This window comes from Sander vitreus, chromosome 8 (assembly GCF_031162955.1).
Source record: "Sander vitreus isolate 19-12246 chromosome 8, sanVit1, whole genome shotgun sequence".
Classification (NCBI taxonomy): Eukaryota; Metazoa; Chordata; class Actinopteri; order Perciformes; family Percidae; genus Sander; species Sander vitreus.
In genome coordinates this window covers 12,844,384-12,857,449 of record NC_135862.1, presented here as the reverse complement: position 1 = coordinate 12,857,449, position 13,066 = coordinate 12,844,384, and the positions used below count along the sequence as shown (strand labels likewise).

General features: G+C 40.8%; 1 protein-coding gene across 1 annotated transcript; it reads left to right on the top strand.

Moving 5' to 3' along the window:
* The first annotated feature begins 582 nt into the window (after positions 1 to 582).
* LOC144522075 (uncharacterized) lies at positions 583 to 12,238 on the top strand. Its single transcript, XM_078256864.1, has 16 exons — positions 583 to 2,959; positions 3,750 to 3,876; positions 3,970 to 4,184; positions 5,176 to 5,232; positions 5,321 to 5,413; positions 5,548 to 5,634; positions 5,722 to 5,832; positions 6,279 to 6,449; positions 8,552 to 8,642; positions 8,731 to 8,837; positions 8,951 to 9,151; positions 9,272 to 9,403; positions 9,637 to 9,715; positions 9,807 to 9,997; positions 10,101 to 10,121; positions 10,757 to 12,238. Exons 2-16 carry the CDS (start codon positions 3,786 to 3,788, stop codon positions 11,762 to 11,764), a joined length of 2,655 nt encoding a protein of 884 aa, XP_078112990.1. The 5' UTR covers positions 583 to 2,959; positions 3,750 to 3,785; the 3' UTR covers positions 11,765 to 12,238.
* The last annotated feature ends 828 nt before the right edge of the window (positions 12,239 to 13,066 follow it).

Here is a 13,066-nt window from a genome sequence, read left to right as displayed (position 1 = left end):
GTGTAAACACAACTAGTCATGTTTCACTGCTTTGGAATCGGTCCCAGTGTGCATCCCACAGTGCTAAATCCCCCCCCCCACACACACACACACACACACACACACACACACACACACACACACACACACACAACTGTCTCCACAACTCTTGGCTTTTCCCTCTTGTTGTCCTTATCTTCTCTGCTGTGTTTATTATTTCAGAACCTTTCTTTATGTGCACCCTCATAGCTCTAGGACTAGACTACACAGACACTGCTACAAAGAAAGACATGCCTCTGTGTCTTGTTGAAGTATTTTTAATGTGATGATAGGACACCCAGGTGTTTTCCTAATAAAGGAGATACAGGAGACACATGATTTTAACTGAGGTCTTCCCACCCTCTGTCCACTTACCAAATAAAACCTTATCCGTGAATCATGCTAGTTAGTCTGTAATAATCACAATTAAAAGTTTTCCCACAGGACTTGCTCTGTTCGCTTCAGTGGTTTTTCAGCATACACTCAATCCCTCTGGATGGCATTGTACTTCCAGGCCGAGAGGGCTGATTGAAGACAGTGATAAAGCAGTATAGACTTGAAGAATGCAGCAAATGTTTTTTTCAACGTAGAATCAAGCTTTATGAAGGAGGCCATTTACTGTTAAATTGTCTTTCAGAGGAACACTAACAGGAACATAATGTTGCTCTAACACCCACTTCGTAGCCAGTGGGCCTTCCTCTTGAGTGGAAGAAGGTTGGGTCGATGTGCAGGACAAATTGAGCAACTTAGAACAAGACAAATACATCTACAGCCATGTAAGAGGCTCTGTGAGGCTGTATGCACATTGGTGCTTTGAGCTGAATGCTAAGCATGCTAACATGCTCATAACGACATGTGTAATATTTACCATGTTCAGTCAAAAAAAGTCAGGGGATCACCAAAGTTATTCAAATCCATCCTAAAGGGGGACAGGAGTGTGTGAACCAAATTTCATATCAATCCATCCAGTAGTTGTCGAGACATTACACTCAAAACTATAAATGCAAACCTCAAGGTGGCACTAGAGGAAAAGTGAGAGGATCAGCAAAGTCATTAGGATTCATCCTCTGGGCACCATGGAATGTCTGTGCAAAATCAATCATCTGTCAATTTTTTTTTTTTTTTACTTTACCAAAGTTGTGGACTTAAGATGGACCAACATTGACATTTTTAGAGCCTTAGCATACGACATACTGAATTTATGAGATTTCACAACATTAATGCAACATTTGTTCACATATCACAGTGTTTCATTATTCAATTTATTCACTTGGTATTGCTACTGTGTATTTGAGAGGTAATGCAAACTTTCCTTTCTGCCCATGAAAATATTTACATATTCACATGAATAATTACACACAAAGGACACAAAATGCACTGAAAAATGTTTGTGTGACGGTGTGAGAGTTTGATATGTGCACATATGTGTCTACATATTTTACATCATGTGAGTATAAACAGCAAAGTCTGAGTTAGACTCCAAACTACTCCTGCTACAATCAATTTGTCTATAGTGAGATGTCTTTCTTCAGTACAATTAACAGTCCTCGACAAAAGTTCAGCTAAGTTTCTAATGATTGCCATTTTAGGTAACATCATTACAAGAAAAAGCAAAACACACACAACAATCCAACTATTATCTATCAACCATTCCCTATCTTCTTTTCAACCACATCTCTGCTGACATCCAGTGGTCATGTCCAATCACAGCAATATAATACAACCTCAACAAGTCTGTTTATCTATGTTACTGTAATCTATTTAGCTATTGTTCATCTTATTATGTCAACATAAAAACCTTAAAAAACTGTGCAAAAAGTGCAGTGATTGTTTCATCCTCTGAATTCACAACTCTAAATGCTGCTTGAAATACCATCTTTAAACCTAAAAATATGATCTGAGAAGTGCTTGTCCTCTGTACTCTCTCTCAGAGACACAGACTGTGCAGTAGTTAACTTTCCCCTGAGGCAAACATTACACTTCTGCTCCTCCTGTTTTTTTCTCTGACAATAGAAACCACTGACAAGTCTGCTCTAACCAAAACATTTCTGCAAACGATAGCTTTCATCACAGAAGCCCTAAAGATATGTTCAGACCAGACATACTCCTTTAAGTGTGTGTGTGTGTGTGTGTGTGTGTGTGTGTGTGTGTGTGTGTGTGTGTGTGTGTGTGTGTGTGTGTGTGTGTGTGTGTGTGTGTGTGTGCCTATGCATGCTGGGACAAGTGTGAGTTAATCTTCAGAAGGTGAACAGCCAATGTTTGATAACTAATCCCTTGTCAGGCCCCATTACTTCGTGTCACATGTCGCTAATTGATCAAATCCAACCAAAAGCTTTGTAGCTAAAGTAAACACTCATACTCTTTTAGCAAGTTCTAACCTAAACAATACACTGACATACAGTATATATATACACTTAAAGAATGTTTCAAGCTTCCAAGACCTAATTTACTGAGGAAAAAGACATTTTCTGTTATGCTCTGTAATAAAGCAACTACAGCTTGAAGTAGAACTGACCGTTCAACTTTGATTGCATGACAAAATGTCTCTGTCTTTGTACCAGACAAATCTCTTAATTTCACTTGTGACCACAGTCTCTGACCTCACCAGCAGCTGCTTGCCATCTCTAATCTGGTTGGCTCAGTCTTTGTCCCTGTCCAGGTAAACTCCGCCCTCTGGCTTTAGCCTCTGAGCTGACGTTGATCCCAGGATACACACCATAAGGTGCTATCTGCTTTTTAATGTATGTGGGGGGGTCAGTTTGTGTGTGGCCGGTGATATCTATTGTTGTGTCTATTGTTCAGTCCTAAAAGCCTCAGTTTGCCTTTTTGAGTGGCGTTTAGTGGCTTTTCAGGGCTTTGGGAATCAGAGATGCTGCTTTCATCACAAGTCCAGAGGATATGGAGACTGACAGACAAGCTGCAGAGGATTTGACAACCACAGGTCAGTCAGCTGAACAACAGCATAGGCAATTTGTGTTCATATCCATTATATGAGTTGTGTGTGTTTATTTACCTCACATTTGCAGCAGAGTTTCTGTTAGGATGTGACCCCAGATCCTATTTAGCCCCCTCACCCCATTCAAACATGTACACAGACAACACCCCAGTGCACCCAGAGACTCACAAGAGCATGATAGACATTAAATCACACACCTTAATTTACTTGAAATATAACTGAAGCTGAATTTTGTGGTGAAAAAATGTGGCCAAGTTTCTGAAATACTGACTGACATACTTCTAAAAAGAGTCATTGTAACCCCATAACTCTTATATGTGCTTGTAGGAAATGCAACCTTTAAAAAGCCACAGATGCAGGAAGAATATAAATCACAGGGTTTACATGAAAATGAAACACATGAAAAGAAGAAGGATAGTGGGCTACTATTCTGCTGGTTTGCTCTAGCTCTCAGACTAAGGAAAGCCAGACAGAAACACACTTTAAGGGGATTTGAGGGAATTACAGGACAGAGCAGAGAGAGTGTGTGTGTGTGTGTGTGTGTGTGTGTGTGTGTGTGTGTGTGTGTGTGTGTGTGTGTGTGTGTGTGTGTGTGTGTGTGCATGCTGGTTTGTTAATACATTAGGAGAGGGTCTTAACCTAATGATGCTTCTTAAGACATGTTGCCATCAAGGTACAGAAGAAAGCTAAGCCTAGCCCACTCATTCATACCATAGAAGTGAAAGGATGACCGTGTTTAGCTAATCATGTTTGTTATTCCTCTCTCTTCACTTAGAAATAACTGATCCCTGAGGCTTGACTGAGCCCAGGAATGGCCCTCATTGAACTTAAATGGAGTTTGTTTCAAGCCAAGGCTCTGGTCTGCTCACTGTTGTTCCTCCTGTGTCTGCACACAGCCACAGGTACAGCCACGTCACATTTGTACGCATCAGAGTTTGACTTGTTGCCAGAATTTATGGGTTTCTTACACTTTGCATATGTTTGCCTTGACACAGGAATGTCAGGGTGGGGTGGCTGTTTGGATGGTCAGGATGTATATGCCACAATCAGAGAAAACAGCCACTCAGGAGAAATTGTTGCTGAACTCATGGCTGAGACCACAATGGAGGGGGTTCAATGGAGCCTGGATGGAAAGGACGCTGATTGGTTCTTCTTGGAGGGAAGAAGCATCCGGCTGAAAACATCAGCTGACAAGGTCCTTGACCGAGAGGTAACTGAGTCGGGACATGTCCTCTTAAACACTGATCTGAGTGTTGGAGCTTTCTTATAAACAGAAAGACGTGAATATAATGCAAGGATTACAGATTTTATCTGTGCAATTCCATTTCGCCGAGTCTGTAGGAATGCTTGTTATAGTGTGGGGCTGCAATGAGGAAGTTGTATCTAAGTTTAGAGCAAACTATCAGGGATGACCCGTACAGCCTTGTCCTTGGACCGAACACAATCTCTCTTACCGTCATCCTCTTCCCAGCCAGCTGATTTACATCATGGCAGCTATTAAAGGGTCAACCAGATTAGCATTCTCTCTCTGTCTCTCTCTCTCTCTCTCTCTCTCTCTCTACTCTCATTTGATCTACTTCTGTCACTCTATCCTTAAAAAGAAAACATTAGTACAGCTATATAGTTTCAACATTGCATATTTATCAAGTATACTAAGCTTTGAGTGACCAAGAGGGTCCATATGTACAATTCACTTATTAAACACACCTTATAGAAATCTCGTCTTCCCAGCGTGCTTGATAAAAAATGGGCATTTCATACGCTGTCACCATAAAAGGAAAATATGACATTTTTATTAAAAGAACAATAAATACATAAAGTGTGTTATGTGGCCTATTATTTCTATATGTTTTGGTGTACATGCATGATTGATTAATGATTAACATCAAATAAGAGAAACTGCATGTTACAATATAATATTTTTTAGGCACATTTCTTTTTGTATTTCTTACGAATACAAAAGCCTATAAAGACTGGGTTATTTTTTGAAAATAGATTGAACATATTTATACATTATGTGCTTTTAATATGGAATTAAACATTATAAATTGAGTGTTTTCCTAAGTCAATGTCTTGGCAATAGCCTGTTCACAAAGTTATCCAGTTGGTTATCATGATTTAGGATTTGTGTTAAAATATTTGATCATATTGAATGAAGGTCTTCTTCGTATCTTCATATGTTTTGTTCCCACATCTCTCAGGCTCAGGGTCCTGTTCTAATGGCTGACTTGTCATGTTATGAGGATGACACACTTCAGGTACACATTTTTCCATTCATTTTACCCATAACTCTTCAGTTCGTCATCCCACATTCAAACCTCTGTGTCTTTTTGTATGTTGTTGTAGAGTGTGTACAGGATCATGGTGGAGATTCTCAATGAGAATGATAATTCCCCTGTGTTTGCAGAAGACACTGTCCAGTCTCTCATTATCAGCGAGGTATGGCATGCTCACAAACACATGCACACATATGCATACATCAAACATACAAGAATAAAGTGTTAGCACTTTAATCTTGTATGTTTGTATGTTGCGTGTTTCTCTGCCTGAGTTTCTATCTGTGTGTTTTCCAGCTAACTCCAGTGAACACTGTGGTGTTAACTGTCCAGGCCACAGATGCAGATAACGACAAGATCATTTACTCCATTGACCAGGCATCAGTGAGTTCTACTCTTTAACTCTTTACACTATAAAAAAACACCACCACAAAAAGCACCATTGTTAATGTGTTTGTGTGTGTTCTGCAGCCTGATGCAGAGTACTTCAAGATTGATCTACCTAACAGTGGAGAGGTGATCCTGTCCAAGCCTCTTGATTATGAGACCAAAACCCTGCTTACTATCATCATCCACGCCTCGGTAAGCTATAAACATTACATTTTTAACTGTTTTAGAGTAAATGTATCCACAAATTTATCTTATTAAATCCGTTTCTGTCATCCTTCCCAAGAAAATAAAGTAAAGATTTGATTCCCTGATGCTCTTTACGATTACTAATGGAGAAATAGAACCATACCTCATATACTGTAATAGAATGCCTTTATTGCCATTGCACATAGTACAAAGAAACTTGCTGTGCATCTCCTGAAACTGTACATTAAACATTCAACAGATGCTCGCACGCTCACACATACCACATACACAAATACATGCACATGCCATACGGAAAAAAATAATAACAATAAAAAGGAAGATGAAAATAAGTAATAAAAAGAAGTGGCAGTTCATGCATTCATTAGTTTCTCCATCAAACTTGCTTCCAGGGTTATATCCTCTAAAGAAATCTTGACTTGTCATTATTTCAGGAAATGAGCACTGCTGAGCGCTTTAATACCAGCAGCAACATCACCATCACCGTCCTGGATGGAGATGACCAGTACCCACAGTTCCTGCCCTGCATGCTACTTTTTCAGGATGAGAATAGTCGCATCTGCACCAGCCCTGTGTACACAGTCAAAGTCACAGAGGGGGAAGAGGTCAGTTGCTAAACCCTCCTTCTATCAGACCACACATATATCCCTAGTGGTAGTGTAGGAAATTATTTTGGTGGCAACTTTCACTGTCTAAAAAGTCAGGGCATTTACGAAATTTTGGGGGCACTTTAAAAAAAAAGAAAAAAAGAAGGTAATTAGTGCATAAAGCTGTTTTTAAATGTGAAATGAGCCCAGATTAATGCATACAGTAATCATCACCTTGTGCCAACATGAGTAAATAAAAAGCATAGTATTGCTATTATCAGTGCATTTATGTAACAGCGCTGTTTGTGTGAGTGTATGTTATAGACGGAAATGGAAATTAAATGAAATAAAATGATGGCTTAATGTAGTGAATAGTGTTTTATTGGAATGGTCATTTATGATGTCCATATACAGTGGGTACGGAAAGTATTCAGACCCCTTTAAATGTTTCACTCTTTGTTTCATTGCAGCCATTTGCTAAAATCAAAAAAGTTCATTTTATTTCTCATTAATGTACACTCAGCACCCCATCTTGACAGAAAAAAAACAGAAATGTAGACATTTTTGCAAATTTATTAAAAAAGAGAAACTGAAATATCACATGGTCATAAGTATTCAGACCCTTTGCTCAGCATTGAGTAGAAGCACCCTTTTGAGCTAGTACAGCCATGAGTCTTCTTGGGAATGATGCAACAAGTTTTTCACACCTGGATTTGGGGATCCTCTGCCATTCTTCCTTGCAGATCCTCTCCAGTTCCGTCAGGTTGGATGGTGAACGTTGGTGGACAGCCATTTTCAGGTCTCTCCAGAGATACTCAATTGGGTTTAGGTCAGGGCTCTGGCTGGGCCAGTCAAGAATGGTCACAGAGTTGTTCCGAAGCCACTCCATTGTTATTTTAGCTGTGTGCTTAGGGTCATTGTCTTGTTGGAAGGTGAACCTTCGGCCCAGTCTGAGGTCCTGAGCACTCTGGATGAGGTTTTCTTCGAGGATATCTCTGTACTTGGCCACATTCATCTTTCCTTCAATTGCAACCAGTCGTCCTGTCCCTGCAGCTGAGAAACACCCCCATAGCATGATGCTGCCACCACCATGTTTCACTGTTGGGATTGTATTGGGCAGGTGATGGGCAGTGCCTGGTTTTCTCCAAACATACCGCTTAGAATTAACGCCGAAAAGTTCAATCTTGGTCTCATCAGACCAAAGAATCTTATTTCTCATAGTCTGGGAGTCCTTCATGTGTTTTTTGGCAAACTCTATGCAGGCTTTCATGTCTTGCACTGAGGAGAGGCTTCTGTCAGGCCACTCTGCCATAAAGCCCCGACTGGTGGAGGGCTGCAGTGATAGTTAACTTTGTGGAACTTTCTCCCATCTCCCTACTGCATCTCTGGAGCTCAGCCACAGTGATCTTTGGGTTCTTCTTTACCTCTCTCACCAAGGCTCTTCTCCCACGATTGCTCAGTTTGGCTGGACGGCCAGGTCTAGGAAGAGTTCTGGTCGTCCCAAACTTCTTCCATTTAAGGATTATGGAGGCCACTGTGCTCTTAGGAACCTTGAGTGCTGCAGAAATTCTTTTGTAACCTTGGCCAGATCTGTGCCTTGACACAATTCTGTCTCTGAGCTCCTTGGGCAGTTCCTTCGACCTCATGATTCTCATTTGCTCTGACATGCACCGTGAGCTGTAAGGTCTTATATAGACAGGTGTGTGCCTTTCCTAATCAAGTCCAATCAGTTTACTTAAACACAGCAGGACTCCAATGAAGGAGTAGAACCATCTCAAGGAGGATCAGAAGAAATGGACAGCATGTGAGTTAAATATGAGTGTCACAGCAAAGGGTCTGAATACTTATGACCATGTGATATTTGTTTTTCTTTTTTAATAAATTTGCAAAAATTTCTACTTTTCTGTTTTTTTCTGTCAAGATGGGGTGCTGAGTGTACATTAATGAGAAATAAAATGAACTTTTTTGATTTTAGCAAATGGCTGCAATGAAACAAAGAGTGAAAAATGTAAAGGGGTCTGAATACTTTCCGTACCCACTGTATTATCCACTGACTTGATCTTGCTAAACTTAACAACACAACCAAGAAGTAAGACCGACAAATGTGTGTCATGTTGCAGGATATTGTGTTGGACTTCTCTCCTGGTCCCATTCATGCAGTGGATGGAGACAGAGGCCTCAGCTCTCCACTCAGCTATGCCATTCTCTCAGGTACCATACACCAACGCAAGTTAGCATTTATTCAAATGTGCTGTGCTTACATCTGTAACTATAGTAACTATGTTTGTGTTCATGCTAGGAGACAATGATGGGCATTTCCTGATGGATTCAGAAACGGGGGAGGTGAAACTGATTCGGGGGATTGGAGACAGACTCAAAACTCCAGAGCTGCATCTACAGGTCATGGTAAGATTCAATGTTCGCAGTAGGCTTGAAAGACATCCACTCCACAATTTTATTACTCCCAATACCAATCTCACTGATTTGTTTTTTTTTGTCTCTCTGTGTCTTGCACCCAGGCATATCAGGATGATGACCCCAGAAAATATTCTGTTGCTACAGTGTTGGTCCGAGTTCTGGCTGTGAACAAGTTTTATCCACAGTTTGACAGGGTTGACTATCAAGGCTTTGTAACTGCCGGAAATAGCCCCGCCTCACTGGTCTATACCTATGGCAGCAAAGCGCTGATGTTACACGTACAAGATCAAGACTTTACCCATGTACCACACTTTACTCAACACACATGCCATATACACCCACAGTGCAAAAATTCTCAAAGCAGTTCTGTATGTGATTTACATCGTCACCTACCCACCTCCTTTTACTCCACAAATTGACAGGGTTTCAATCCCATGATCCACTTCACCTTCAGTCCTACATCCAATCACACAGACATCTTCCAAATCACACAGGAGGGTCTTCTGATCGCTAGGACCAATAAACTTCAAGCAAAACAGAAACACATTCTAGAGGTGAGCCTCAGTGAAAACCTTTTGTTATCGTTTGATTTTTTTATTCAATTTGATTGAAAAGACAATACCAGTGTTTTTTCATATCGTGGGTCACGACAAAACAACAATATGTAAGCTTACATTTGGCATCCTTTTTTCTCTTTTCAATACTGTAAGTGTTTAGAAAGATTTCCTATGTAGCATGAAAGCAATAAGATGGCGATGATGTGATAAAAAGTCAAAATACTTTGCAGGTAATGGCTATAGACCAGGACTCAGGTGATGCCACTTTTGCTACTGTAGTGGTGGAGGTGTTATTTGAAGGACAATCAAGTAAGGACACTCTTACACACACTGGCATTCACTACTGATGAGCCTGCAGACTGAAACAATGTATCTGTATGTCTGTCTGTGTACACTGCAGTCCCTAATAGTCCACTGGGAGATGAGCGTCCGATAAGCTGCACTGTGGGCAAAGCGTTGTTTCTGAGCATGGTGTTCATGACTGTACTTGGATGTATCCTATTTATGGTGATGTGGCTGAAGAAGAAACACAAAGGAAAGAGGGACCCACTGCAGAGAGGCTGTGTGGCCCAGGGCAAACACCCCAATGTGGTGAGATTTTTAAGCTCCGTACTCCAGAATTATATTTACCAAAATTTGTTGGTCAGTAAATTTGAGTTTCTAAAAATATTTTCTACTGCATATTCTCCCTCAGAGCTTACGGTGGTTCCAACTGGTGAGTTATTTGTTTACTATTGAAGCTTCTTATGTAATATTCATCATTCATTGTCCTATATTTCCTGCCCTTAATAAACTCTGTACAGTCCACTAGTCATGATCTCCATTTCACAGTTACTTATAGTTTTCTAATTAGCGCATGTCTGAACTGTCTGAAATCTTTATTAGCTGTTTCTGATGCTTTTGATCTCCTGGCCTTCATCACCGGATGGAGTTTCTCAGTTGTCATGGAGAGGATTTAGTTCTTGTAACATGACCTAAGTGTGGAATATCACATGACAACAACTAAACCATCTTCATGACAACTGAACAACTCTATCCGCTGATGAAGGCCACAAGATGTGGTCGAAAGCAACATGTAAGTCAGACCTTGTTTTGAAGATTTTCTCGTCAAACTGTTTCTAAGGTTGGGAATACCTTCAAGCTCAGTATCATACAGTCATACTGTAAGTGTGGAAAGTAAATTACTCACATTGTAATTAATCAACTCACTCCCACTCACTACAAGGTTAGATTGCCTGGTTGATAGAAGGCCTGGCAATTTCGACACGTTACACTAAACTGGGATCATTCACTCACCTTCTCTCTGCGATACAGTAGCGGTTTACTTTTTCCACTGTTGTTGCTCTCCAGGTCAGTCACAATAGCAGCACGACGAACACGGAGAAAGCACCATATAACAATGAAGAATATGGAAACTGCAATCCTTCCTTCAGCTTCACAGACAATCCCGGCATCTACACCCACCAAAACCTCCCCCCCTGCCGAGGAACCCTTCCACCCAGAACAACCGCTGCACCCGACACCAGCTTCATCCCCAATGAAACTGTGCCTAGCCCTGTGATCTTCAATAATAATGTTTCTACACCAATCAAAATCTCCTCCAGTTCTCACCCAGCCACTGTGAAGATGAGCCCCATACGTATGGTTCAAAATGCTGCTCCACCCGAAGAAAACCCTGGCTCACCAAACGATACATCCCTTGACCATACTGAGGCACAACCTAACACCAGTCCTAGCCCTGGATCCCCTGGTGACACTGACACTCCACCGTTCACCTTTCCTGATTTACAAACTACAGAAACAACCACAAACGATGAACCTGCTGACCCTGCTGACCCTGTCACCAGCCCCTCCTCTCAATCCAGTATTCCATGCAGTCATACCCGTATTGCTTCAGCAGAAATAGACAAACCCTTCCGCAAACCTCGTTTGAAGTCACCCCCATGTGCACCCCTACTGTCCTCACCCGCCCCAGAGCATGCGTCTTTAAAGACCACACTTGTAGATATAGATACGTCTCCTCTTGATACACCTCCAGTATCACCAGAGCGAAAATCTATGACTCAAAGCACAGAGGTAGACCAACCCTCCACATCACTGGACCAAACAGAGCAATCAGAGTTACTAGGTGGGGCTGCAGACGCCGAAACTCCATCTGGGGACAGGAGGCCCTCGACGAACTCGGGAAACGAGCAGGACGGCCGCGGGGCCGGGGGTGTGGATGATGATGGTTTTCTTGGAGATGAAGATGCAGACAAAAACAGTGAGGATGACGATGAGTTAGCGTCAGACGAAGAAGAGCTGCTGAGAGTGATGGCTCGTTGTAATCCCATGTTTATCACATTTACTACTAAGTGATGTCATTATAATATTGTGTGAACTGAGAGTGGCGGGGCAGACGATGAGAAGGTAAGCTGAAGATGGATGACAGACGCTGGATCACAGACGCCGGACACGTCATCGAGCAAGAAAGAAACGCTACAGTGTGGTTCTGCTGTGCTGTAGGAACTAATGAGGCAAAGACAGAATACATATCTATATGTAAACATAGACATTTACACAATTACAACACATAATGTTCCATTGCGTATATGACAGGAATGAGTGACCTTGAATGCACAATGCAGTTAAAAAAAAACACTCTTAAATCAAACTTGTCAGTATAAATTATGGATTCATCAAAGATACAACATGCTCATTCATTGCAAAGTTAGTATAAGTAGAATAGCCTGAATAAATCAGTAATGAATCAAATACATTGTCTGTGAATGTCTACAAATTATAATGAGATTGTGTGTTTTTTAAAGGTAAATACACATGAAATGAAAACTGTTCCACTTCTATCTATGGGATTAAAGTTCCATGCAGGCAGAATATCTGACCACTGTCATCACATACAGTAAATCGGTGAAATACCTGCAGAGAACTACTGTATGTTTAAAACTCTCACAGTGTACCTCTTTTATATAATTGTTTTGTTATGCCAACTCTACAAACTGCCTCAGTTTTCAACATGAGTCAAGTTATTGTCTAAAGTTATTATAAATCAGTTTTGGTGGTGAGTTAAACTGCTTCATTGAAGCTCCTAAATGGCAAATTAAAAAGGAAGAGCTGCCGAAAAAAGCACTCAAGTTAATCAAACCTTATTTGGTTAAACTGAAAAAAAGATAAAGTATGTCTGACGTACATGCTGAGATGTAAATGGCTAAGAAAAAGCTCCTTCAAGCGTCAGTTGTTTGATCTGTAAAAAATAGACAATCATACAATATGTATTCAGTTCTGATACTTTATGGAATGGAACTAGCCAATGTTTGATTTATTATGGGGAGATTAAGCGACAAATGATTCTCCTGAAACAGATGGTGAGAGGAAAATGGTCTGAAACAACAATCCAGAGATCAGTGGGTCAACAGCCCGAAGGAAAGCAGGAAACGGAACATTCCCTAACAAGGAAAAAAGTTGGGAAAAACAGGGATTCCTAATGCAACACAGGCAAATTTCAACTTCCACGTTTACTACATAAGATCAATTTAAAAGTCGTTATTAGAATTTTTTTTAGGGTGACAACAGAGAAACCTATGTATTGGTATGTTTTGCTTTCCGCAGAAACAACTTTCTGAGAACAATAGCTTGGCTACAGAATGTGATTTAACACCCTAG

Excerpts from the sequence above, each read along its gene's own strand:
- LOC144522075 (XM_078256864.1), top strand. The coding sequence starts at position 3,786 with ATGGCCCTCATTGAACTTAAATGGAGTTTGTTTCAAGCCAAGGCTCTG. Across the intron at positions 6,450-8,551 it reads AAGTCACAGAGGGGGAAGAG|GATATTGTGTTGGACTTCTC; the intron begins GTCAGTTGCTAA and ends GTCATGTTGCAG. Across the intron at positions 8,643-8,730 it reads CAGCTATGCCATTCTCTCAG|GAGACAATGATGGGCATTTC; the intron begins GTACCATACACC and ends TGTTCATGCTAG.